The following is a 27,106-nucleotide window of genomic DNA, read 5'->3' on the forward strand; positions in this document are numbered from 1 at the left end:
GTTCACATCCAAAATTTATCCCACCTTCAAAGTCTCCAGCTTTTGTTTCCAAAAGAATGTTTAGATGGCATTATTTTATTTTAGGTAAATAATCCAATGGATCCCAGACCAGCATTACCATGTCTATGCAAAGCAGGAAGATTTCCCATCCTAAACCAACATCTGGACCCACAAAGACTGACACCCCTTCTCCTCCTACATGATCGAGCGGCCCTAAATTGAATTGTGAAAGTAGAAATTCAAAGGGTTGGAATGGAATTGGAAGGTTAATGAGAAAAAAAGGAAGGGTTAATCTGGGGATTGGGAAAGAGCCAGAAGGGTGCCACGTAGACAGATTGACAATCTGGCAATGGCTCCAGACTAAGATGGAAACACCTTTATATAGTGCTAAGCTTCTGTTCCCTTCTCTTCATCTTCAAGGCGTGCAAATTGGCTTTCATTACTCTCTCCCTCCCTTTCGCTATATTTCTCTCTCTTTCTCTTCAGACAAAGCACCAGTTACCCTGTTCATGTTTCTTTTCTTTCATTTCCAATACGAAAGAAAATTTAGACAGAGAAAAGGGAAAGAGATCTTTGTTTAGAAACAGTGACTCGTTGCTTGTAGCAAAAACCTTCTCTTTCTTCTCTCTATTTTTGCAGCTTTTGAGCCCTTGTTCACAGACAAAAAAAAACTTCTCGTTTGGTAGTCTCTTTGCTTATCGTTTTGTTTGCCCATTATATCTTTTGCTAGACACATTTTCCAAAACAAGTAGCCATGTACAGATTGGAGAAAACACTGAGAGAAGAAAGATACAGGCACGAGAGAGATAACCCATCTTTCTCTTCTACCCTACTTGACAAAATCTACCGGTCCATCGACGACGGTGAAGCGAATCATGAAGACCTGAAATTCTACAGGGAAACAATGCAAAAGAAACAAAGCAAAGGGAACATGAAAAGCAGCAGAAGTAGAGGAGGAGGAGGAGGAGGAGGAGGAGAAGAGATGTCGAGTTTCCAACGAGCTTGTCTGATCGAGAAATGGATGGAAAAGAAGGTTAGTGAAAAGGCAAATGCAGAAAGGAAACAGGTTTTCTCTGAGTTTGAAAGAAAATCACATCATGAACATGATCATGATCATGATGTTCTCTTCTTTAGCTCCACTTCAAGCTCATCTGATTCCAGTTCTGGTGGTTTCTCATCTTCTGATACTGAATCTATGTATGGTACAAGGACGATAGCTTCATGTTTTGTGCCACCAAGGCCTAAACCTGTTAGGACCAGCGTGTCGGCTAGGTCGGACAAACCGCTGAAAGCAGAGAAAACAGGAAGATCAGAGAGGGCTCTGTTTTATGAACAGAGGGAGTTGCATATGTTTGATGATTATCATTACAACTCTGCCTCTGACCACACACCAAAGCTTGATGAAAGTCTTTTCAAGTCAAAATCAAGAGCCATGAAAATTTATGGCAATTTAAAGAAGGTGAAACAACCCATTTCACCTGGTGGCCGTCTCGCGAGTTTCATCAATTCTCTGTTCACAACAGGTAATACAAAGAAAACCAAGAGTTCATCTTCAATTGTAAGCTGTGATGATGAAAGAAAATTGAAGTCAGGGCAGGTCTCAACGTGTTCTTCAGCTTCCTCATTTTCAAGGTCATGTCTAAGCAAAAACTCGCCTTCTACGCGAGAAAGGTTGCGTAATGGAGTTAAGAGAACAGTTAGATTCTGCCCGGTGAGTGTAATTGTTGATGAAGACTGTCGACCATGTGGGCAAAAATGCTTATATGAAGAAGAAGACTCGAGTTTACTGTCGGTTTCAGTTCCAACTGCATGGAAAATCGGGAAAACGTCATCAAGAAAGTGCGAAGAAGAGCTAAAGTTGCAAATAATGGAGAAGACAAGGCGAGTGGAAGAAATGGCTAGAGAGTTTTTGAAGGAATATCATCTAAATCAGAAGAAGAATGATTATATTCCAAGGGACAGTCGCAGTAATTATGTGGACGAGATGGATGAAGACGAAGACGATGCAGCTAGCTATTCAAGTTCGGATTTGTTTGAGCTGGATCACCTTGTTCTCATTGGCAATGATAGGTACCGAGAAGAGCTTCCAGTGTATGAAACTACTCATGTTGAAACAAATCGAGCCATTGCTAATGGCTTGATAGTGTAGTTAATTTTCACAAGATATACAGAACCAAAATTTTCAGCTTAAGTTTTTCTCTTTTGGGTTATTTTCATTCTAGTTTTTTTCGTTTATTCTAGTTTTGACAAGGTTTATGCATTCTTTATGGCCAATTTGGTGTAAATATCAAAGGGACTTTGCCTCCATTTTTGCCTTACTACTATTCGTTGTGTTAGCTAGCTAGCATGTAAAATGGAGAACAAAGGGTAAAAAAAAAAAAGGTAACCTTGGAATTTTAATTTTCTGAAAAGTAAGAGTTGGGGATGCGTTAATTCTTTGATCATGATCTGAACTGGAGAGATACTGACAGTGCCATTTGATTGAACAAGGAAAAAGAAAGAAAGAAAGAAAGAGAGAAAGAGAGAAAGAAAAAGAAAGAGAGGGGGAAAACGAAAGATTCGAGATCGTAATCACAAGCAAAATGAGAGGGGTTGTGATGGTAAAGGCAAAGGCAGATCTTCGCCCATGGGAATAGAGAAAGTTGAGAGGGAGCTTTTGCTTTCTTTTCTTTCTCTGGAATTGGATTTGTATTGGATGGGTATCCTCTTACTTGAACATTGCGTTAGCATCACCATCCCCCCCACCCCTTCCCTACTACCAAGGCAAAAGGGTACTCTTTTGGCTTACCTATCCCCTCCCCTTCAAGCCTCCTCCTCCTCTTATTTGTGGATCAAGTAACACCAAAGACAACCCATTGTCACACCTCATAAATCCTTCAAAACCCTACATTTCTTCAATAAACCTTTTGCATTACAACTCTTCCGTGATATTCTAACAACTAAAAATACAATACTTACTTACTATGAACATGAAAAGAGTACATGTCCCACTGAAGTTTACGACATTTATAAGTTGCAGGTAAAATGTAAAACATGTCAGGATCAGGGGCAAGCATTTACCAGTGTTTTATTGTTTTTTTTTTTTCTCTGTTTCTCCTTTTCCTAAGCAAGCAAGAGCCCAGAAGATGGTCCATAGAATTTAATGGAATAGAGCTATTTCAACAAGAAACAGAATTATACTCCTTCTCCAGTACCATTTACTCGTAGGATTCCTTTACCATTGGTAAAGGGACCTACACTCTTGAACCTGCACATGAATTTTTACCTCAACTTTCTACAAACGGGTCTTGTCTAAAAGATTGAAGAAGGCGGTAAGCCGAGGAACACTATAAAAAGATGCCAATTATTATGGTAGACCGGTTCCTCTCTAATCATAATTGGACCGAACTAGTTGCAGAGACAACAATAAATTTGAGCACAGCACCCTAAACAATAAAGACAAACTACAACAAAATGGGAAACCTCCAAATAGTCATTTTCTTCCTACATTTTCCTGACTATCTTTAATCGGCAAGTTGCATTTTGAGGGACTCTTTATTAAGTATCTTATAATTTATCTTTGAATGCAATTGAATTGGTTGCTCCATTGTATTGAGATTCATACATTTTTCTTTCTTCTTCATCCAAAGATATATAATCAATAAGATACATGACGTTAATTTTTTAAATTATATTTTATTATTGAATCAAATATTCAAAGTGACGTATAAAAACTCAACATATATACTTTCTTTTATTCCGTTATTCTTTATTGGGGATCGAGGGGGGGTTGTTCCATGCAAATTTAAAGAGTTGAAGCATCAGCATAATGGGTCCCAAACAAGGATGATGGAAGGGAATCTTACGAATATAGTTATGAACATGATTGAATATGACAACCAACAAAAAATTGTTATATTATTGTGGTAATACCTTTTAATTGTTACGAGGGAACACAACCTTCCTTAGAGATAACACCATGGAGAAAGGAAAGAAGTAAACAATATACACTTTGGAAATGTATCAATGTATTATCTTTTCCCCAGGTTTAAAGACAAAGTATAAATCAATAATCATGTTTGACAATAACGATGCACGTTCATTTCTTATAAGATAAATTTGAATAAAGCAAAAAAGGAAGGACAATTGTATTTAAAGAGATGCCCGAACAGTTACACCCCTTCCCCCTTACCCACCCGTATTAATTAAATAAAGAAAAAACACGATTCCTCCTTTTCTTTTTTGCTCTCTGCGGTTGCGTATGAACACCATGGTTTGTACCCTAAATAAATAACTAAGGGCTAACACAAAAGTTATATATATTCATATAGCTATTCAAGCCTCTTATTTATTTATATATATATATATATATATATTATTATCAATTTGTCGTTGGCAAGCTCCAAAAACTTAGCAATGAAAGGAGGAAACAAGAAAGGGAATATTTGAGATAAGGATTCTTTAACCAACTTAAACCAAGATTTCATGTTAAAACATAACCATGCTCAAGCACAAAACCATAAAAAAACACGAGAGGGGTTTGAGGTACATTGATAGTAGACCTAGCTAATAATTGCCTACGAACACACTATTAGTACTACGTGACAAGCATGCAAAGAGTTTGTGATGTTAAAAAATGGGCATGACCCTCCCCACTCAGGTGTAGAAGAATATCGCTAGTCAAAAATCTAACATGATCATATGATTAGAAACTAATAAACAAGCTTAAACTACATTTGTTTAAGGCGGCAGTGGATTTGTAACTTATTCTAGAAATGTAGGCGGAGGAATTGTTTACTAGTTTTTTCATGGTTCACTTTATAGTTTTGAAAGTATTGAAAGTAGTTACAACAAAAGCTTTATTGATTAATCAATATAATAAGTTCGAAATTAAATTTATCAATTAACAATCTAGCTATCAGTTGGGATCATCTCTCTCTCTCGCTCCCCTTCATTTGTTAGAGATTCCGGACAGTAGGTGAAGTGGGGAAGAAGTTGCCAGCAATGATGAGAAGAATAATGGTTGTGGAGGAGGAAGAGAGAGTTCAAAAGATTATGAGCTAAACCTAGCTAGCTTAGGTACATTTTTGGTACATAACCTTAGCCCAGCTTTGGTTCTTTTCAGTTTTCAAATTCCCTCACGGGGGGCGTCCCAGTTTTTATAAAGGATTCCTTAGGCCATAATCATCATGTTCTTCCCGTCACAGCTATCTTGAATTGTTTAGACCATGTGTGATAAATGCAGAATTAGCTTGGGTTTTGGGAAGCTGACCCTACTAATTAATTGGATAAGCTCAATTGTGAACAGGGAGTAGACAAAATGGTCAGGCCCCATTATCTCCTTAAGGCTTAAACTACCCTGATCAACCAGCAATATTTGACCATTTTGCATTTCGGACTTAAAAAAATATCTTTCTTGAAAGAATAATTTATGTCAGTTAAGTCTCTTCCAAAGGTGGGCAGAGTTCTGCAGAGGGTTTTGGGCCCAAGGTGCGGTAATAAATTGCTAATTGATAGAATCGAGTTATGGAGTTTGGAGCATGTTAGCTTCAAGTTTCAAGCTCTTCTGTCGTATAAGGCAGGACAAGGACAAAACAACCAACTAACGAGCTTAAGACGGTGGGGGGGTTGGGTTTCCTTCCGGGGTGTAATTCCATCTGGTAAAGCTCTTTGGAATCCGAGAGACGCACTTGAGCTTTCTATAGTTAACTTGCTTAAGATTAAGGAAATTTCTTGTCTCTCCCAACAAAGAAAACAAGATATCGTCATTGTTTTTATCTTCAAAAGGCTCAGACAATGCTGCTGCAATAAGCAACAGCAGCTTTCAGGAGAGAAATTGACAATTCTTTGGGAGGCTTGCTAACAAATGAGAAGGCAGCAAGTGTGTCATCCATTAATTCATCCACCATTCTTAAACTAAGTCGAACTAACCCCCTTTGAACAATTTTCAAATTTTAGCAAAACCGCGTAAAAGTTGTCAATGGAATCAGCCTGCCCTCCCTGCAACTTGGCGTGGTCCACTTTGTTTTTGGCTACTTTTGCTTTGGTAGTAAATGACAAAAGATCTATGATTGGCGATCCCAAGATGAGTTTCCATGAGATCCCTAGCAGCTTTTTCTTTTTCTCTCCTACAAAGTAATAGAAGTGAAGATGCGTCAGTACGTTTCACGTTTGATCCACAAAAGATTCAATCTTACCAAGAAAGGAGAAATTGAAAGGAGAAACAACCATATTGCTAGCTTCCTTTTCATTTCCTCGAGACTACAAAAATTTCGTGAATGTAATATTCATCAGCAACTTCATGTTTGAAACCATTCAATTCCAGTACTTAAACGCTTGATCAAAATTTTTTCCAAATTTCAAGTTACTCCAGAGCTAATGAGAAAGCCTGGTTAGGTTGGTGTTGGTTAACTTGTTAAAGCATTGATTTGAATAAGGTAGGGGAAAAAGAATGGATCTCATAACATTAACTTTCACTAACCATGCACGCTTCAAATTTGCAGTGTGGACCATGTAGAGTTGTGGTCCAAGTTTGTGTCCATGCTCGCCACGAGTCCTTTAGGTGACCCCGCCTCCCGACCTCAACTTCATTTACCTATTCTTTGGCATTGGCATAGACGTCGAAGACTCTCGCCTAGGCAGTACCACCCCCTTACCCATCACCCGTCACTTACAATATTCATAGAAAAACGAACTCTCTCTCTCTCTTTAACATTTTAATTCATTGAAAAGGATGTGACCAAAATTTTTCATAAGAAAATCCGTCCAAACTGTCGGTTAATTAGCAGAACACAACAAGAACCTAACCACTTTATAATCACCATTAACTTTGCTCGTGTGTTCCCTCCCTCTGCTTCGCAGTAATTAGTTATTAAACCATAAATTAAGCAGCTGAAAAGAAAAAAGAAAAAGCATTAAAAACATAGCATGAACTCGGCAGGCACCCCAGAGCAGAAGAAGGCTACCTTATCTTATTATCATCAGGCGCTGGTAACGAGTTCCCAGGTAAAAGAAGAAAAGTCTTCGACTGCTACGCCGTCGTCTAGGCAATTTTGTTGTAGATTTACTGATTGGTTCCGTATGGGGTCCGTTGTGTCTACGAACCCACAGCAGCAGCGGCAGCAACAACAACAAGGAAAGCAGCAGCGTTTGGAGCGGCCAACCTCCAAATTAGAGGAGCAGGTAGCTAAATTTTGGACCACAATTATTTGTTAGGTGAATATGTTATAGTAATCTTCGTCCGTCAAAGGCATGTATTATTTTTAGGACCAGTTTTAGAAAATTTTTGGCCCCTGTTGTCATTTGACCTTAATTAATTTTGGTCAACTAAAACAAGAAAATGATATTGATGTTTTCCTTTTTTTTTTTAATTTTAAATGAAAAACCATTTTCATCATGCTAAAATGATTACTCCTTCAAAAGGCCAAAGAAGAAATGTTTATGTTTGTGAATGATTAGTTCTTCGATTTTAACCCTTGTTTTTATCTTAATCATTGTAAATAGACCTCTAAAAAAAATGTTGAAGTTTTTATTTTTTGCTTTTAAACTTTTAATTTTTATAGCATATTTTTGGTTGTTGAAGCCCAAAGTTTTCAGGTCGGCCATCGCTATCATCGAAGTGGACTGAGCTCGTTTAGTATATACTACACTATACATGGCCGAATCTGAACATGTGGTCCATTGACCCTTTAAGGGGCAAAATTTCTTTACTCTTCTCCAGTCTGGCAAACACTGTTTTTAATTCATCATTAAAACTATAAACAGATCAGTAGTTGGTGTAGATTGTCTTGAATGTTAATTTCAAGCAAGCTCGACCTCTTAGTATATAAATAGCTAGTGGGCCATAAAAGACCAGGAAAACAATGGGCCTTCAAACTTGGGTCAGAGGTTTCTGATAATATTGAAGATTATGTGTATTTTGGGCTTTGGTTGAAGGTGACAGACCTTGAAAAGGAAGTCGAGAAACAGAAAGAAGTGCATGCCATGTACAAAAAGAGAATGGAGAGCACACAAGACTATTTAAGGTACTGTCTTCAAGTAGCTCAAGAGAATGGGTTCTTGGACCTTATAGTTAACAACAAATATCCTATTTCCCCCAATGTTATCAATGGCAATGTCAGTCCTCGGGTGCCTGCCTTTGTCTCTCTGCAATCTGATCTAGCCATACTCATCAACCAAGCCAAGATGGATGGATGGTACATTGACCCAGTGGAGGTAATAGTGTCTCTTCACTCTTTCATTTCTTATAGCAATAGAACATGACTATGCAGCCATAAGTTCACTGATCTTAAAATAATTAATTGAAGCAGATTAAATTGCAAGAAATTATAGGCCAAGGAAGCACTGCAAACATTTACAGAGGAATTTGGAGAGGCCTTGATGTTGCGGTGAAGTGTATACACCCCGATTTCTTCCACAAAAATGAGAATGGTGTTACATTTTTTGCTCAAGAAGTTGAAACTTTAGCTAGGCAGCGCCACCGCTTTATACTCCAGCTTATGGGTGCATGCCTCGACCCGCCTACACATGGGTGGGTGTTGACGGAGTTCTTGAGCATGACATTGAAGGATTGGCTACATGGGCCTGGAAACAGGCGAAGAGAGAGGGTGAAGCCAATTCCTCCACTTCAAGAGAGATTGACTATAGCACTGGAGATTGCACAAGCAATGCAACATCTCCATGAGCAAAAACCGAGGGTCATTCATCGTGATTTGAAGCCTAGCAACATTTTCCTGGACGATGCCAAGCATGTCAGAGTGGCAGATTTCGGTCATGCTCGGTTTTTATCTGAGGAAGAGATGGCACTTACTGGCGAAACAGGCAAGGATATGTTTTCCCTTTCTTAATTTGTCTGCTCATTTTCCCCGTTGAGTGACGGATTAAGCCATTCCAAGCTCCAAGCAATTAACCTGGTTAAGACATACCGTTAATAGTGACTTGCAACTTTTCTTGTCCTGTCAGGAACTTACGTTTACATGGCACCAGAGGTTATCAGGTGCGAGCCTTACAATGAAAAGTGCGATGTGTACAGTTTTGGAATCATTCTCAATGAACTCATCACCGGCAATCATCCATATGTTGAGACAGATTATGGACCAGCCAAGGTATTCAACCGGTTCCTCATTCAAATATAAAATTTTCCACGTTAATATGAAAAGCAGCATATTAGACTTTTTTTTTTTCCCGTTCAATACGTTTAACCCTCTTTCTTCGACTAAAATCTTCCCACATACGAAATTATATTTGAATTTAAGGACATGGTATTTAAACTTTTGATTAGATTTGAAAATTTGGATAGAAAATCAGATGTTCATGTGACTGACATGCCTATTTATAATCCTGTTGTGGGTTAGATTGCCTTGGAGGTTGGAGAAGGAAAGCTAAGGCCAGCGCTTCCAGAAGACAATGGCAAACTGGGGGAGCTGATAGACCTCATTTGCCTGTCATGGGATGGAGATGCTTCTGTTAGACCAACCTTTGCAAATATCACATCTACTCTACGAGAGATCCAAAATAGAATCAAAGAAACTGTTTAATTTGTGTGTGTGTATATATATATATATATAATACTCCATATAGGCGTACAGCATCCGATTATATAAGCCAGCCATAGTTTGTTATCAGTAATTTCTATATATACTCGTCAAAGCCGTAGTAAATATATTTGAACATCTTAAATACTAACAATGTTTCCAATTTCCAAGTAACTATTCTAAATGGAGGCTTAATTTGTCTTTGGGATATTTTCTTCCTCGGCATTTAATAAGTGCACATAATTGATTTCGTACAAACTTTGATGGGGGTTCTTCCGAGGAGGAGATATTATGATGGGGGCCGGGCCTGCGTTGGATTTGCAAAACAATGATGTAAAAGCAGGTGCTTCACTTTCTTGCATGCTATGAATAAAGATTGAAAATCCCGTGGTGTTTAAGAAAAGATAGAGCAGACCATATCGTACAAACAAATCACTCCTCATTGCCCCTCTCTATCGTAGTACTACTATTTTCCAATTCTTTTAGGTGGCAGTGTGGTGTAGTGGGGGAAAGGATGGTGGCTTTTTGTCCCTCCAGAATGTGCTATATGAGCTAGCTAATGCATTCTGCAAACCCATATTTGTTGGCAAGTGCCGACCGCTGAGTGCCCAACCATGATTGCATGCATCAACTTATACAACTTTTTAGTATTACAAGTTTAATCAAGGCAGGCACTATCCATATTACCTTCAAAATTGGTATAAATACATATACATTGCTCACGGTTTTGGGCTGTTCATATTAAACGAGCTTAAAAACGGACAAAACCCTTCTTTCACGAGTAAAAGTTGACACAGAAAATGTCAATATCGCATGCAGGTGGGTTATTTGGCAGCTGTAAATCTGTTTTGTTTTTATTTCGAAACATAATGGATGGACCTTTCATGGATGTTTTATCAACTTTTGACAGTCAAAAAAGGCGAATTAATGCAAAAAAAAGGCACCTGACAAACTCCATGATAGAGGACGACCTGTCAAAAAGGTCATTTTCGAGCCATGAGATAAGCGTAGCAACGTCATACTTCGATCAACTTGCATGCATTATAAAACCTTGTTCCAGCTCCTATCATTGATATAAAAAGGTAAACCCCTCAACACATTGGTTTTTTTCCATATATTTTCCCTGGAAATGACCTAAAGCTGAGCTTTTGCAATCAATGGGAGCACCCCCACTCCTTGCAGAATAGCTAGAAAAAAAAAAAAAAAAGAAGGATTTGCTGGATTATAAAGTTATTTAAATTTCTTCCACAGCCTTTCTTAAAAAAGATTGTGCAGGCCAAAGCAATAAAGATTGATGCAGGCAAAAGTAGTGGAAATTACACTGTGAAGTCACGTCAAATTGCATATTTCAATGCTTGTTATAGCGTTTTGTGGCTGTCTTTTTGCTGCAACCAATAGTGAATTTGTGACATAAACCAGCCGCCCTGGTCTTTGACGGCTATGACTTTAAAGTTGACAGCTTTACAAAAAACAAATAATTAATGACAACACATATAATTGGACTGGTTTCTCTTTCCAAATTCCGTGCTCCACGTTCTTCATTAAAATATGTATATATATATATATATAGTACTATGATTAGAGCTAATTGGTCATTTACTTGTCAATGCCTCTTAGTTTGTAGAGTGCCTTGTTGTTCTTATCTCAACCACCTGATTAAGGTTTGATAAATGATGGCACTAGAACAAAAACTAATGACGTTATATGTATCATTGGAGTTGTTTTTCTCTTTCCAAATTCCACGTTTCATGCTCTCAATGAGATAAATTTATGTGTTAGAGCTTTATGGTCATTACATAATATGTCTTGTTATTTTTCTAAAAAATAACTTAGGATTATCTTTCAGACTATTCTATTTTATGCAGTCATTTTCTTTTTTTTTTCATTAATATTGTTATTAAAATTGTATCTATTATGTCATAAAAAAGAAAAATATAATCTATACAAAGTTTTTAAACTATTCAAATAAATATTTATTTATTGACATAATACTCAAAAAAAGTCCTAAAACTATTTAAAAATTTTAAATAAATTTTTATTCTTTTATTTTGTTTACTTAAGTTTTATATTTTTATTTTAAGTCAAATAAACTTTTATAATTAATAGTTGACTAATTATCATTAATCAAAATATCTATTATCATTTTATATCTATGTATTCATGTGGGGGGTGAAAAATGTTGTACCACCTTATCAGCATCTATTATGATATGTTAACATATCATATTAGTGTCACGTGATATAAAAATTGCAAGTGATATTTTTATTAAGTCAATCTTTAGTTATAATGATTTATTTGACTCAAAATAAAAATATAATAGTTTATTTTGCTCAAAATAAATATACAATGGCTTCATTAAATGTAATAAAAAAATTTTTAAATAATTTATGAGCCTTGTAAGATATTATATTTTTTTATTACGTTCAATAAATATTTATATTTTTATTTTAAGCTAAATAAGTCATTATACTTTTATCTCAAGTCAAATAAATCATTTTTGACTAATAGTTAATTTAGTCAAAATGTAACTTGTCATTATAGGTCATGTGATCCTGATATAGCATGTTGATATGTCATAATAGATGCTAACGTAACATATAAATGTGATATGATGACATGACTATATATAACATTTTTCACCATTCACAATAACATAAGTAAAAAATGGTAAGAATATTATGAATAATAACAATTAATCATTCATAAATTTTAAAATTTTATTTGATTTGAAATAAAAAGTACAATAGTTTAATTGAACATAATAAAAAAATAAAATTTTATTTAATAATTCAAAATTTTTGTTCGAATATTACAAAAAAAATGTAACATTAAAAGTACTGATATCCAAGCATGGGTAAAGTATAGTCAAGAGGAAAGCTACACTATGTTAAAGAAATTTGATCATGTAAGTTATTCAAGACAAGAACCAATTAAGCAGGTTTAATATGGGTTATATTCAAATCAAGTAGACTTCAATTTTAGATTAATTTAAGTACGGGTCATATTCGAGGTTAAATAATTTTGAATCGTTGGTCAGGAAAGTTCACATTCTCCGAAGTTGTTCAATAACTAAATTAAGAGAAAAAGAAAGGAAAAGACCTCGAAGACCTTCAATTTTCACTTTTAATCTAATCCGTATCTAATATAAAGGTTTCCACTTTTTCCAGAAGCTACAGCTTCAAATGTGTGTTTCTTGTTTAATGTATATGTGCGGGACCAATCTCATTTGTCGGAGCTTAACGATCATCATCGGCGTGATCGAATCTGAATGCGATAGGTGTCACTAGATTAACCAGACAGCATCATCCCTGACGATCGATACCACTCCTTGACAGGTGGAGCAGATTATGGACCGGGTTGCAGAGGAGAGAGGCCCTGTCTATGACTCTTGATTCTCTAAATTCCCAGAAATATCCTTTGCCTTTGGTTGCTTCCCGCCCTGTTCTACATTCTGCAATAAAGAAACGACTTAGCGAACACAAATCGTCTGCCCCCGTTTTGTGGCCCGTTTAGTGCCCCTCTTATAATTTGATGCCACGTGTATGGTAGGTTTTTATTTGTTAACGTAAGCTGTTAGGTCATTTGTCTGCCGTTAAGTATAACTTCAGTCTAGGTTAACATCAACACTTTACCGCCTCCTCTTTTCCACGCTTCTCTGATCAAATCTTTGATCAAAGTCAAGGAACATTTTTACATTAGTTTTTTTTCTGTTTTCTCTTCATGTATATTCGAACGATGGTAATAAAAAATTAAAGAAGGAGAAGATAATTAAGAAGAAGAAGAAGAAGAAGAAGAAGAAGAAGAAAAAGAGGCAAAATATTTTTATTATTTTCAGGGCGGTTAGATATTAACCTCAGTCTTATTTTGGGTACTATTTTTTGTCCAATCATGCTTGCCAGAGTCAAAATTTTCAGATGAATAAAAACATTTTTGTTTGCTCTTCCTATGATGCTTAGAAAGTCTGTTTTTTTTTTTAAATTTATAAAACTTATTGAATAATCGTAAAATCGCATTACTTTGATCAATGAGTGATCAATCAGAGCATCGATTATATTTAATTTAATATACAAAAATTTTGCATCGACAATTCATCTTTAGACTCAATTATATAACAAAAAATTATGTTTTCAATTCTTACTCAATCTTATAAATTAACTGATGAATTAATCTGGGACGTCTTTAAATGAATAAAAATACTTGCGTCTTCTCTTACTCTAATGCTTATCGAAATTTGATTATCAAAAGAGCATATTTTAGAATAATTTTACCTCTTTTTCTTCTTCTTCACCTTAGTTATCTTCTCCTTATTTAATTTTTTATTACCATCATCAGAATATACATGCAAAGCAAACAGATAAAAAACTTATGTGAAAATGTTCCTTGATTTTGATCAAAGATTTGACGAGGGAAGTGTGAAAAAGAGGAGGCTGTAAAGTGTTGATATTAACCTAGACTACTTAACGGCAGTATAAATGACCTAACAGCTGACGTTAATAAATTAAAACCTAGCATACACGTGGCATCAAATTATAAGAGGGGCACTAAACGGGGCACAAAACAGGGGCAGACGATTTGTGTTCCAATTTAGCAAGCCATGGTGTCCCTAGTCCATGAATAAAAGAAGAGTTCCAATGTCCCAATTTAGCTTGCAAGTCATCTTTTGTCCTGTTAAAGATGTATAAGCCCTCTTCACCTTAAACTAAGAGGATATCCATGGTTAGACGAATAATAATAATAATAATGTGTATCTCATTTTTCAGTTCTTTTCTTCAGTCTCTTCTTGACTCTTGAGACGGTCGGCTTCCTTCATTTTCCACTCTGATACTTCCCTGCATTTTCCCATTTTTCTTTGGGTCGGCTTAGACTGTTGGTTGGCTTATAATGAAAATGAAAGAGTAACAAGTGCAAGTGTAAACTGTTTCCTGTCACTGTCTGAACAAAATCTCTCTCAACCTTGCTCTGTTTCCTATTGTCTGTGTCTTGCTTCAGTAGATCTTTTTGTCTTGTTTTCGTTTTCTCTCCTACATTTAGTTTGGTATCTTTGCACTGCTTAAATAGTGTACTCAAGCTTCTCTTCCTGGGTATATCGTGTTGATAATTACTTTTTCCAGGCAAGCTGTATCTTTTTTAAGGTAAAGGCAAGGGTTCTTAGCTCTTTTGATGCGAGAAAATGGTTTATGATCTTTGCAAAAGTTGAACAATAGGATTTTTTTTTCCTGAGTTAAAAAGTTATAGTATAAGTTGATTGTTCGTTTTCTGTAAGGTGGCATTTAATGAAAGTTTCAAAGCTACTTTAACAGTAGCTGGCAAGATCTCATAAAAAGAAAGGTTCATCTTCTAAATATAAAGTGTTCTCTTTTGTTCTTAAATATAAATCTGGTCCTGTGTTTCAAATGGAAGCTAACTTCTTATTGTTTATTCTCTTTTCCCTCTTACTAGGGTTTTGATGGAAGCGAATAAAGACACGGCAGAGAAGAGAGGCACTGGAGGAGAAGTGGTGATTAATGTTTCCGGTGAAGATACTTTGAAAGGGCCAAAAGGGTCTGCTCCAAAAGAAGCAGAGGCATTAGCCGCTAAGCAAAGTGCTCAAGATGCAGCCGACAAAGCATCAACTGAATCTGGTGCTGTTACTACTGGTTTGGCTAAATCAGTGCCGGTGGGCTGCCCTTCTCCGGAGACATCAAAATTTGGCCCAACTACAAATAAACCACCAAAAGTCCCAAGTCCAGGTAATGAGTCCTTTACTCGAAGAAGGTCATTTGCAAGGTCATTAAACTCAAAACCCAAGTCAAGATTTGGAGAACAATCTTATGTTCTTGAATCTGATCAGACGGAAGAGAATGGTTTAGTTAATCGGGAACAAGGTGGTGGTAATTCACCTTATAGACATTCCTTCAATAAGGCCTCGCCTAATAACAAGTCGGCCAGAAGTATTAGGACGGATTCTGCTGTGTCCAAAACGTTATCAATTGGCACTACCGGAGAAAATGAATATGAAGAGATAATCAAGAAAGTTAAACTGCATAAAGAGAAGCTTAAGGGAGTGAAAGCTAAGGTTGTCATTGAGTGGGTCGTATTTTTGTTCCTCTTGGGATGCTTAATAGCTAGTTTAACTGTAGACAAATTACAGAAAACCTCTGTTTGGAGTTTGAAAATTTGGCAATGGTGTGTACTTGTGATGGTTATTTTCTGTGGTATGTTGGTTACTCATTGGTTTATGCATCTGATTGTTTTCTTGATTGAGCTTAACTTTCTGCTACGGAAGAAAGTGCTATATTTTGTTCATGGTTTGAAGAAGAGTGTTCAGGTCTTTATTTGGCTGAGTTTAGTTCTTGTTACTTGGGTTCTTTTGTTTCTTGGTGTCGAGAGATCAAAGACTGCCACAAAAATTCTCGATTATGTAACTTGGACTCTAGTAAGCGTTCTCATTGGATCATTTTTGTGGTTGTTGAAGACTTTGTTGTTAAAGATATTGGCTTCCAATTTCCATATGAACAAATTCTTCGATAGAATACAAGAATCAGTCTTCCATCAGTACGTACTTCAGACCCTTTCAGGACCTCCATTCATGGAGATTGACGGGATTCGAAAATCACCAGCTCATATGACTGTTAGCAGTGCAAAAAAGGGTAAAGGAGCAAAAACAAAAAAGTTGATTGACATGGGAAAGGTTCATAAATTGAAGCGAGAGAAAGTTTCATCTTGGCACATGAAGGTGTTGGTGGATGCTATCATGAATTCGGGGCTTTCCACAATCTCCAACACATTAGATGAAAGTGCTTATGATGAAGGTTGCGAACAAGCAGATAAAGAAATTACCAATGAGGAGGAGGCACAGTATGTTGCTCATCAAATTTTCTCAAATGTTGCCCGACATGAGAGTAATCACAATCGCAGGTGAGAAAATCAGCCTTTTATGATGCTTGTATTGATGTTATTTTACCTTCCCTCTTGTTCTTTTTTGGTCTTACCCTAACTATATGCTCTTCCTGATCAGTTACATTGATGAGGATGACCTATTAAGGTTCATGATTAAGGAGGAGGTGGATCATGTGTTTCCATTGTTCGAAGGATCAAGCACTGGAAAAATTGACAAAAAAAGTTTCACAAACTGGGTGGTAAGAGCACTTTATGAAACTCCACTTTAAATCTTGAGCAAATAGTAAACAATGTTAGCAATGCAAGTAGGCAACAATGAGAATTAGAAATTTTCACTCCTATTATTGGCTGGAAGCCTATGCTGATTTCTGGCGGATTTTACTTCATCAATTACATGCAGAAAGCAAAGAAAGTTACATATTTTGGCAGTAATGACTAGAACAAATATTGAGTACTTTTGGCAACTACGTGGAGCAAAGGAATCTGACACCTCTAGTGCTTTTTGTGATGTTGATTTAGAATTGAAAGTAGAAACTACTCTACTTGAGTAACAACACAGATTTGTAACAAAGTGCATGCTGTCCATATGACATGGTTTCAGGTTTTGATCAAATGAATTTGATCCTGACATATTATCCGGCTGTTTAAATAGATGTAGTTGTTCTGAGATACACTCTGTCTGTATGATCTCATATTTTTTAGTTTTGATGGAATGAACTTAATCCTGACATTTTATCTTGCTGTCTTAAACCTGATGAAGTAAAACCATCCATAAAGGTAGGGATTCTTGATTAACATGCCCCTTTTTTTTTTTTTTAATTTCGTACAGATAAAGGTTTACAACGATCGGAAAACATTAGGACATGCTTTAAATGACACCAAAACAGCTGTAAAGCAATTGAATAAAATTGTGACGGTGCTCCTGATTATTATTACTGCTGTGATATGGCTTCTTTTGGTGGAAATTGCAACCACAAAAGTGCTATTGGTCCTTTCATCGCAACTTGTGGTGGCAGCTTTTATGTTTGGAAACACCTGCAAGACTATATTTGAAGGTATCATATTTGTATTTGTGATGCATCCATTTGACGTTGGTGATCGTTGCGTGGTTGATGGTGTTCAGGTAACTATTGAAAGGGCATGCTCCTATTTATATGTCTGGAGAAAGATTACTAATTATGCTTTTTACTTGGCAACTGACAGTTGTTGGTTGAGGAGATGAATATTTTAACAACTGTATTCCTGAAACTTGACAATGAAAAGGTGTACTACCCAAATTCTGTTTTGGCTACAAAGCCCATCAGCAACTATTACAGGAGCTCAGACATGGGAGATACTATAGAGTTCTCAATTGATTTTATGACACCAGCGAAGACAATAGGCAGGCTGAAAGAAGAAATAAAGGAGTAAGTTGATTGTAGCTTAATTCTTTCTTTAATTCGTAAAAGAATTTTTTTTATTTAATTGGGAAAGGGGGATTTGAATTTTACTCTTTAAGTAGGGATTCTGTATCAACTAATGAGCAAAATGCTTAGGTACCTCTAATTCATGTAAGATTGGATTATGAGAAAATCAAACATTGCTATAGTTTCAAGCAGGTGTCCTTATGTTTTGGCATTTTCATTGGCCTTAAGAATTGTTAGAGGAATAAATACTTTTTCCCTAGTCTGGCCCTGTAGACTTAATTTCCCTGTCATAGCTACGTGTTCCCATAGGTTGCTTGTAGCATTGGAGTGTTTTCTGGACCCTGTAGAATTGTATGAGCTGTCTGATTCATTTACCAGCAGCCTCTTCTCTGTTAGCCTACAAGTTCTAATGACCTTCTGACACATTTCTCTGTTTTAGTTGAAAGGAATTAGGAGAAGCAGAGTTTCTTTAAGCATTTAAATCTGACAAGATAATATCTAATCGGCATAGGCTTGTGAATTATGTTGCCCTGCATCTTAAGTTTCCTGAAAACGAATGCTTGCATATCCCTTAATGCAGCCAGACTCCGAAAATCCTTATCCACAGTAAACAGTAAAGAATGAAACATAGAATTTGATAGCTTTTTAGCCAAACAATCAATTCTTGTTAATATTTTGCATTGCGATTTTATCTTAAGTCTTAGTTAGAATTAATATTATGTTTATGGAACTTACTTTTTGCATTTGAAGTTCATGTTGGTCTTGTACGATTTATATTCTTTATGCTGTCATGTCTAACCAGGCATTTGGAGACCAATACCTTGTGGCATCCTAACCACCTTGTGGTTGTGAAGGAGATTGAGAATGTCAATAAGATAAAGATGGCTCTCTATTGTAATCATACAATGAACTTCCAGGACTTTAGAGAGAAGAACAGGCGTAGAACTGAATTGGTGATTGAATTGAAGAGAATTTTTGAGGAGCTGGGTATAAGATACAATCTCCTTCCCCAACATGTGAATCTCAACCAAGTGAATCGAGACAGGCCAGAAGCAACATACGAGACCACCTGATTGCTCAAGAACGCCTTATATGATAGGTAAGCATGCCCATTTTACTCTTTAACAAAATGAAGTTACTTAACTAACTGAACAATCAACATCAACAAATCCTTTTGGCATGATAATAAAGGAGCAGCCACTAAGTCTAATATTTAGGCCTCAACATTTATCATATCAGATTGCTATTTCAGCTTATGTTACTATGTGTGCTTTCTATCTGCTTTGCATTTGTTGAATAAATAATTCCAGATTGTACTCACAATTTGTTTGAATGATAAATTTTGAGGATTTTATCAGTTGAAACCTTGTACAGTTTTGAGAAAGGGGAGGATTATAAATTGCGGCTAGTTGTAATCACACTGTAGTCGACATTTTATTGAAACATTTTGTGAAGCGTTTGTCCATAGACAGCATTCTGGTATTTCTTTCTTTCAAAATGTGTATACTCGGTTCTCATGACATCGTTGTTTCAACCAGGGATGGCAACGGGCAGGTATTGTTATGGGAGCTCGGCCAAGAGTCGTAGTTGTTATAATCTTTAACATGGGTGAGAGAAGAATGATCACGCACAAATGGGAAGGCATGTTCCTGGTGGTAAATAAAAGTAAATATTTAGTTCAGTGATATTTTCAGATGTAAGCTTATTAGTGTATCTATGGACTTGAAGGAGCTAAGCCCGATGCTATGTAGCGTTATGGATTGGTTCAAGTTTTGTTTCCCTTGTTAAATCTTAAATAAGATGAATGCATTTTGACGTTTGCCATGATTCAAGTCTGTGATCCAATATTCATATGCTCATCAGGTTCATTCTGTGAGACTAGTTTTCAATGTGAATAGTAGTAAAGTCCGACAATCGGACCAAAAGGCCCAAAGCAATAACTGAGATATTTCATGTCTGCCCGAGTATTTAAGGTAAGGGGACCAATGTCCCAGCCTTCAAGAGAAATCCATTCCATGTAAGCTCAATCTAGTGGGATAACCTTATCCATTAAGCCCCAGGTGTAGAATTTGCCACATAGGACCACATTAGAGTGACAGGTCAACCTGAAATCTCCGATTTCCTCCTCTCATCTGATTCCCTCCTCTTCTTCATCCAATATCTAGGCCATAATATCCTTCATCAACCAGCGCCAAAGTCCAAAACTTGAAACCAATTACATTCAATTGAGCAAGAAAAAAAAAAAAAAAAAACAGCAAAGAAAAGGAAAAATATCACCAAATGGCCTCTGTTTCAATGGCTATGCCACTGAGTTCTGCAACCCAGAAGAGGGTTCACCAACCAAGCTCCGAATCCTTCATCAAGCCTTTGCCCCTAAAACCATCAAAGGCTGTTATCTCGACAAAGCCAAAGCCCAGCGCCAGGCTTCAAGTGCAGGCATCCTTCAAAGAGAAGGCAGTGACAGGATTAACTGCAGCCGCATTGACAGCTTCTATGGTTATACCGGAGGTGGCAGAAGCAGCTGAGTCTGGTGTGTCCCCATCTCTCAAGAACTTCTTGCTTAGCATCGTAGCTGGTGGAGTCGTGCTTTTCGCCCTTGTTGGAGCTGTTGTTGGAGTCGCTAACTTTGATCCTGTCAAGCGAAGCTGAGGACAATCTGAAAGTTCCCTAGTGAATTTTCCTGCCCTTTATCCTCAGAAATATTGCTTTTCGTTTATGGTTTATGTGAGTAATGCAAATGCTGCAGCTATATATATGGGCATGAGACAATTAAATTTGGAAATAAACATCTTTCATTGCAGCAGGAGATTATGTACATCTAACTCTGAATGACTCATAACAAACGCAGAATCTTTCTTGGGTTGCCCGTTCTAACTTTTTAATCTCATTATAGGAGAAACACAAAAAAGAAGATAGAAAATTAATTTCTTGAAGTACATTCGGTATGGGTTAACATTCTTGAGCTCAATTGTCACTTCTCAAGCTCATAGCTTCTTGAAATGCCAACATTGATTGTATCAATGAGACCCTTTTAGCCTGAACTGTATCTCTGCTGGACAATGGGACCAGCGTAAATCATCAATATGCTTATACATATATGCTATCAAAAGAATCAACAATAACAAGAATAAATAACTATTTTTTTAATAGCTTTTCAATTATCACAGACACTCTGTTTATTATTTCTGTTCTTTACCAATCCGGCATTCTTTGCCCGGAGATATAAGTATACATCAAAGGAACCAATGAGAGTTGGTAGAATCATTGATGTTTTATGTTAAATCATTGTTCTAAGATATGGATTGGTGGTAAAATGAAGCAGTGCCATGCATGAGTCACAAAATCAATGGGCTCACGCATGCTGTCTACGAGAAAATGATTATCAAGAGGGATGGGGGAGGGATGTCATACAAAGCAAGACGAGATCAAGTACTCAAGAATAGATATCTGAATGGATGAATTGATTAGATAAAGCTTTCATGCATGACTTCATTCTAATGATATCTGTAAACAACCCACACATAAATGTCTTAACCGAAATAAACTTCTTTCAACAATTGATGACTGATTTCTTTGAAGCAAAATTAGCTTTTGCTGCGATCTTTTAATTGCAAAACCCTTCCTTTTCTTCTATTTACAACGACTTCTCCTGAACTAATTAGGCCTGATTCCTCAAAGGCGGTGAGCCAGCCCATGTCCAGGTATAAATCTTGCATCTTCCTCGGTGTAAACATGGGTTTCATTCAACAGCCTGAAACAAGCAATTTAACCATCTCAATTTGCTAAATCTTTTTAAGCAGCATATTGAATCAAAACAACACTTTTCTTTTATAGCACAACAGTGAACTTACGATAGATAAACAGTCTTATTCATGGTTGCAGAAGAAAGGAATGAAGCGCCATTTAAGTATAGTAATTCACCATCTACTCTCTCTGCAATCCTCCTGTCAATCTCCTCAGCACCGATGGAGAATGGTTGATCCGAGGCCTATATTAAAGCACGTAGAGTTAGAGAATGCTAAAGACACTAGACATTAGTCCATGAACCTCACACATTTTACATTATATTTCCATACCATAACCCATCCCCAGGTATCTGCAAAAGATGGGACATGAGCTGTGTATGCCAGCACATCTGCACAAGCACCAGAAAAAAAATTACAAACCCATGATTTTGTGTTATTATTCAATCTATTGTGTAGAAATTTGAATTGAAAGAGAAACTTACACTTGAAAACCTGTCTGATTGTGTTGTATATCGAAGAGAAAACCTCCTTGTGAGTAAAAATGCCAGCCGGGCCAGCCTATCCAATAAAAGATTTCATTATTACTGTTTGATTTTTTCTGATGTTTAAGAAAATAGGATGTGTGGGACTTGACAGAAGCATATGACCCTACAAAAGAGAAAACCAACCTGAGTAACAAAGATGCCATTTTCATTGAGCTTAGGCTTAAGAATTTTCGCATAGAATGATTTTGTGTAAAGCTGATAGCAAGGCCCTCCCTCAACAGGATCTGCTAAGTCTCCAACTATGATATCATATTTCTCATTCCTCTTCTCCAGTTCAGCCCTTGATATTATATAGTACACTTACACACGGTTAGCTTCTGATGACAAAACAATGCAATATTTGGCAAAATTCTTTCGAAGCAAGTCGCCATCAAATATCTCAAATACTTACTTGGCGTCATTAATAACAAGATTAAGCTTTTTGTTGCAAAATGCATCTCGGTTCACAGTCAGGAACCTGCGGCAGAAACTGACCACTTCCTGCAATCAGCAGCATGGAATCATCAGATGCTGCCATCCGAACTAAGTGGCAATATGCACAAAAAACATGAAAGCGTGCAAGTTACCTCGTCAATATCACACATGACCAATTTTTCAATAGATTTGTGCCTGAGTACTTCCCTTGCAGCAGACCCTTCCCCGCCTCCCATTATAAACACAGTTTTCGGGCTGCAAAATTGGTAGGGAAATACATGTCATAACTGTATAAACCAATAGTTTAAATGCTCTTTAATTATATTCTCTTGCCAAGTCATTAACAAAAGAATTTAAGCCTCAATCCTCTTTTGGGTTAAACAGCAATCAATTGGGCAACTCCCATAAATCCAATTCATTAAATGCTGGATTTTTTTACCATCATCAATGTTCAATAAATACAAGATAGAATCATATAGAATAGTTAGTTTTCAATGCCAACTTTTATTAAAGCCTAGCCTGTCCCTGTCAGCTTTAATGATAATGTGGCTCATTATCTGGTCAACTTGATGATTTGTAACGGTAAAAAATGAGTAAACAAACAAAAGAAAAGGTTAAAAAAACTGTGCCCCCACATTAAAAAGGAGAAAGAACGGACTTACTTCGAGTGAAATGAAAGAGGTGGGTGAATTAAGCACTCGTGATAGATGAACTCATCTACTTCAGCACTCTGCATCTTTCCGTCAATTACCAGGACCTATATATATACATATATCCAAATGAACCCCATAAAACATTAGGCCATGTTTACAAAATCCAAGCTTAAATTTGTAACGTATAGAACAGAACAAAACCATGGCTACCTTTCCGAAACGTTTAGTGTCCAAAAGGGCTATATCCTGGTACTCGCTAGCGCCTTTATACAGAACACTGTTGAAAGAGACTCAAGTTTAGATTGAACCATCAAGCAAAAAGAAAACCAAGGTTCATTGCTTTTGTTATGGAAAGAGAAGTAGCCGTACATGTCAAACAGTACTTTGAAAAAAAAGTACGTAAATATCAATGGTTAAGCAATCTGACTGCATGCATGACCACCCAGATCAACTTATGGAAACGTAAAGATATCGTAAAAACCAATTAAGTACTGCTTTGAAAGCATTAAAGAACAATTCAATTGTTCTTGTTTTTCTTTCCTTTCGTTTCTTTTACTTTCTTTAAATTCTTTTTATTCGAGATGCTGAGATGCTAGGCAAAGGGTAAGATTCGGGTCAAACCTTTTCAAAGCAAAGGACCATTTGAGATCATCATCAATGGTCTCTTCAAACCATGATGAATCAAACTGGTGAGTCTCATCAAGATTTTGTTTGGTTGTTCCATTGCAAATTTTGGAGAAACCATTTGGATAGAAGATCTCGGCAGCCTCACCCATGATCAAAAGTTTGTGGAATCAGCAAACAAACTATAGAACCCCAAAAGGCCAAAGCAAAGGCTGAATATTTTTTTAGAAAAAGCGAGCAAAGAACAGAAGAGGCAAAAGGTTGTAAAGTATGAGGATGGTAAGGCCGAGGATATGTGCTTTTATAGACTTGGTAAAGAGAAAATCAACTCCAAACGAGGGGAAAAAAAAATTAACTCTACTATTATGGCAATTCCTTAACACGGGCAATGATTCAAAGGCAGACAGTCCCACGGATTTTCTGTCAGATTAATGCCTCACTCACGCCAATTATCATGGTGCATGAAAATGGTAACCTCATCAATGGTGACAACTCAGCAAGGGTTGTTTCCTAGTGCTGGCAGAAATGGAGAGTGGTAAGATTTTTTCTCTCCAAGCCATGTGTTGACACCTAAAGTAGATAGGGTGAAAGTTCCAAGAGATTGACTGTCATTCTACAATTTTGAAACAAGCATGCGCGTGAATATCTAAGTTGGTGGATAGAGGGGGCGGGAGGGACAAAAGAAAGGAAGAAAACAGGGATGTGTCCGCGTGGGATAATGGTGGAGCCCATGAATGTACATGTGGGAAGATGACACGTCGATGAGAGCAGCTGTGGCAGTGTTCCATTGGAGGAGATGGGTTTTGGGTGGGGTAGTCGGTGGGCCCAAAGAGGGTTAAAGTGGATATATATGGATTAAATTCTATACCCTTTTTAAGCCTACCTTTTGTGTTCTGGCATTCAATTTCACTGCCCACCAGAGGGATTGTTGTGGCGAAGTGGGGAGTACAATCCATATCCAACTACTGACAAAGCCTACCAAAGAAGAAGAATGAGGGACAGCTGGGACCCATGCAATAGAGGGTAATTTGGGTCCCCACTGAAGCAAGTATGTTTGTGCTGTGGGGGATGAGGACATTGTTGAGCGTGGGGTGACTCCACTTTGAAGGGGGGAAAATAAAAAAAGGATTTCTTTTTGTGTGGAAATCGCACTCCATGTCATGTCCTCTCCCCATCATATCCCCTCCATGCCTCTGTGGAGATTTTGTTGCTCTTTTGTTACATTTCAAAATGACCCATTTGTCTCTCTTCTATGCCATAATGCCACAAGTGAAAACTTCATTCTCCTCTTTTAATCTCTAGTGGCCAGCTTTTCATCATTCATTTAGTATTTGTTATTACTACCAAAAACACCATTCATTCCCCTTTTTATACTTCTTTTTGATAAGATATGCTGGTGGATATTGTTTTCGTGTGATGCAGGCAAATGTGGCAACTGACAAAGTAATTCTGATTTTACCTCTAGTGAACTGATACCAAGTTTACATCATATAGCTTGAGATTGTTATTTCTTACAATAGCTTGTAGAGGGATGGATATTGAAGCACTTGTTATTTGCTTCCATGCCCTTGGAGTTGACTAATTTGGTTTTCATTTAATCTTGACAAAGAACGTACTTATAAAAAATGAAATTTGTGAAATTGAATTCAATATTGCCTTCATGATAACAATATCCTAGAAGTATAAGTTTTGTTAACAACATATCTTATAAACAATATCGACTCACACTATCACGTCTTAATTAAAAGTTTAGAACATGGTAATACTGTATACTAAGATCTCATAAACATTTAAGGCATCAAATATTCAAAACAAATCTCAAAATATCTCCAAATAATACATTTTACAAGAATTCAAGTATCTTAAATTACATTTTACAAATATCCAAAAGATACAAAATATCAATATCAAAATACTCACACCAAAGTTTATAAAAATCTAATGGCACATGATAACCTTGCTAACACAAGCGCTAACCGATCTAATCTCACAAAAAACAAACTAGATAAATGAAAAGAATGAGTACAATGATTCAGCAAGTAATCGACATTCTCTCAAATGGAGGCAAGCATGCTTCAAAATATTTAGATCGAAATTATCAATAATAATGATTTCAAAAGCAAAATTGAGTAATCTCATATTCATAAATATATTTGCTTCAAAATCATATTCTCATATAACGTAAATAAACAAAATTTCACAAAATCATAGATTTCATAATTCTCCTACAACATGTTATGGACACCCTTAACCTCAATAACATAAGTTAAAAATAATAAAACCAAAATTAACCTTAGTGATAATGGATCAAAAGTATACTAATAGCAACAAGATGATCACATTGGACAAAATAAAACACACTATTGTAAAACTTGTGATACAGTGCAAAATCGATTTCTAATAACAAAATATATGTCAATATGACTAACATTTAGAGTATAGCAACTAAATGATAATCTAAAAGAAACCTACTTATCATAATAATAAACCCAAAATGAAACTTACGAGCTTGAGTCAAATGACTACCGTTTGATAGGTCTTGGCCATGGGCAGGTTATTGCACATACTTTTTACAATTTCTAAATCTTGGGCATTAGAATTTATACGAAAATCTATATTTGATCATATAAGATTGATCAGAATCTCCCGTTTACAACTTGAATACAATTGAATTGTAATTTGGAGAATAACCTAAGAAATTATTGGTGGGCTTGAAGGGGGCATAATGGTCAAGGAAAGGGGCATTGGAGCACCCGAAGGAAGTGGCAAAGTGCTACACTTTGGTTTGCAACCTTTCTTCCCTGTAATGGGGAGACAAGGGTGCAACATACTATTTTTATTTTATAAAGAATGAACTTCCTGTTTTAAGTTCATTGTTCATTGCAAGGGCGGCTCACAAGTCACAATCGTTTTGCAACTATTTGAAAAGGTTAAACCTACCTTTCTCTAATGTGTATAGATATATGTATATCCCCATCATCAAGTCAACGGTTTAACAATCCAACAAGATCACCCTCCTCTTTCTTTCTCTCTATCTCTCAGTCAAAACCTTTCGAAATATACCTTTTCCTGCCATCGTTTTCTTGAGAAAAAAAGAAAGGGGTCAAACGTTTATGCATTAATTGATGATATCCGAGCTTATTTAATTTGGAAGGACAAATGATGATTGCCAAGTAGATGAATTTGGGTGTGTCTTCTCTTTCTTTCTTAGGGGAATAGAGATGGGGGCAATGGATCATAGGTAAGTGGAGATTACGCATGGTGGTGGGCGTGCTTGGTGGTGGTGGTGGTGCTGCTGCCCACTATATATCATGCATCCATTTTTCC

General features: G+C 36.6%; 5 protein-coding genes and 1 long non-coding RNA gene across 7 annotated transcripts; 4 read left to right on the forward strand and 2 right to left on the reverse strand.

Annotated features, from left to right (window-relative positions):
* The first annotated feature begins 424 nt into the window (after positions 1–424).
* Positions 425–2,307, forward strand: LOC18588128 (protein BIG GRAIN 1-like D). The gene has a single exon (XM_007012327.3). It carries the CDS (start codon positions 755–757, stop codon positions 2,147–2,149), a length of 1,395 nt encoding a protein of 464 aa, XP_007012389.2. The 5' UTR covers positions 425–754; the 3' UTR covers positions 2,150–2,307.
* Positions 2,308–5,772: 3,465 nt separating this feature from the next.
* Positions 5,773–7,080, reverse strand: LOC18588129 (uncharacterized). Its single transcript, XR_001929219.2, has 3 exons — positions 6,945–7,080; positions 6,461–6,870; positions 5,773–6,107 (listed from the first exon to the last, which is right to left on the reverse strand). It is a non-coding gene; the product is annotated as an uncharacterized LOC18588129 (long non-coding RNA).
* On the forward strand, positions 6,889–9,650 carry LOC18588130 (serine/threonine/tyrosine-protein kinase HT1-like). The gene is made up of 5 exons (XM_007012329.3): positions 6,889–7,161; positions 7,915–8,193; positions 8,289–8,799; positions 8,941–9,083; positions 9,333–9,650. The coding sequence occupies exons 1-5, from the start codon at positions 6,907–6,909 to the stop codon at positions 9,513–9,515; spliced, it is 1,371 nt and encodes a 456-aa protein (XP_007012391.3). The 5' UTR covers positions 6,889–6,906; the 3' UTR covers positions 9,516–9,650.
* A 4,501-nt stretch (positions 9,651–14,151) lies between these two features.
* Positions 14,152–19,629, forward strand: LOC18588131 (mechanosensitive ion channel protein 10-like). 2 transcript variants are annotated; one of them, XM_007012330.3, is made up of 7 exons: positions 14,152–14,644; positions 14,952–16,409; positions 16,510–16,630; positions 17,221–17,514; positions 17,595–17,797; positions 18,600–18,896; positions 19,336–19,629. In XM_007012330.3, the coding sequence occupies exons 2-6, from the start codon at positions 14,959–14,961 to the stop codon at positions 18,868–18,870; spliced, it is 2,340 nt and encodes a 779-aa protein (XP_007012392.3). In that variant the 5' UTR covers positions 14,152–14,644; positions 14,952–14,958; the 3' UTR covers positions 18,871–18,896; positions 19,336–19,629. The 2 variants fall into 2 exon arrangements, with proteins under 2 accessions (XP_007012392.3, XP_017983128.2); XM_018127639.2 differs by lacking the exon at positions 14,152–14,644 and adding an exon at positions 14,688–14,840.
* Positions 19,630–19,944: 315 nt separating this feature from the next.
* LOC18588132 (uncharacterized) lies at positions 19,945–20,600 on the forward strand. The gene has a single exon (XM_007012334.3). The coding sequence runs from the start codon at positions 20,078–20,080 to the stop codon at positions 20,444–20,446; it is 369 nt and encodes a 122-aa protein (XP_007012396.2). The 5' UTR covers positions 19,945–20,077; the 3' UTR covers positions 20,447–20,600.
* Positions 20,601–21,239: 639 nt separating this feature from the next.
* On the reverse strand, positions 21,240–24,060 carry ACL5 (S-adenosyl-L-methionine-dependent methyltransferases superfamily protein). Its single transcript, XM_007012335.3, has 10 exons — positions 23,777–24,060; positions 23,366–23,432; positions 23,165–23,259; positions 22,655–22,757; positions 22,480–22,568; positions 22,212–22,368; positions 22,026–22,101; positions 21,874–21,932; positions 21,649–21,785; positions 21,240–21,548 (listed from the first exon to the last, which is right to left on the reverse strand). The coding sequence occupies exons 1-10, from the start codon at positions 23,929–23,931 to the stop codon at positions 21,470–21,472; spliced, it is 1,017 nt and encodes a 338-aa protein (XP_007012397.3). The 5' UTR covers positions 23,932–24,060; the 3' UTR covers positions 21,240–21,469.
* Positions 24,061–27,106: the final 3,046 nt, after the last annotated feature.

The sequence above is a fragment of the Theobroma cacao genome, chromosome 9, assembly GCF_053813885.1.
Source record: "Theobroma cacao isolate CCN51 chromosome 9, ASM5381388v1, whole genome shotgun sequence".
NCBI lineage: Eukaryota > Viridiplantae > Streptophyta > Magnoliopsida > Malvales > Malvaceae > Theobroma > Theobroma cacao.

Bases quoted from the DNA above. Each gene is read 5' to 3' on its own strand.
- LOC18588128 (XM_007012327.3), top strand. From the start codon at position 755: ATGTACAGATTGGAGAAAACACTGAGAGAAGAAAGATACAGGCACGAG.
- LOC18588130 (XM_007012329.3), top strand. From the start codon at position 6,907: ATGAACTCGGCAGGCACCCCAGAGCAGAAGAAGGCTACCTTATCTTAT. The intron at 8,194-8,288 runs GTAATAGTGTCT...TAATTGAAGCAG, and splicing joins GGTACATTGACCCAGTGGAG to ATTAAATTGCAAGAAATTAT. The intron at 9,084-9,332 runs GTATTCAACCGG...GTTGTGGGTTAG, and splicing joins CAGATTATGGACCAGCCAAG to ATTGCCTTGGAGGTTGGAGA.
- LOC18588131 (XM_007012330.3), top strand. From the start codon at position 14,959: ATGGAAGCGAATAAAGACACGGCAGAGAAGAGAGGCACTGGAGGAGAA. The intron at 17,515-17,594 runs GTAACTATTGAA...GGCAACTGACAG, and splicing joins GCGTGGTTGATGGTGTTCAG to TTGTTGGTTGAGGAGATGAA. The intron at 17,798-18,599 runs GTAAGTTGATTG...ATGTCTAACCAG, and splicing joins CTGAAAGAAGAAATAAAGGA to GCATTTGGAGACCAATACCT.
- LOC18588132 (XM_007012334.3), top strand. From the start codon at position 20,078: ATGGCCTCTGTTTCAATGGCTATGCCACTGAGTTCTGCAACCCAGAAG.
- ACL5 (XM_007012335.3), bottom strand. From the start codon at position 23,931: ATGGGTGAGGCTGCCGAGATCTTCTATCCAAATGGTTTCTCCAAAATT. The intron at 22,758-23,164 runs GTAAGTCCGTTC...CCAATTTTGCAG, and splicing joins CCTCTTTCATTTCACTCGAA to CCCGAAAACTGTGTTTATAA. The intron at 21,786-21,873 runs GTATGGAAATAT...GCTTTAATATAG, and splicing joins ATACCTGGGGATGGGTTATG to GCCTCGGATCAACCATTCTC.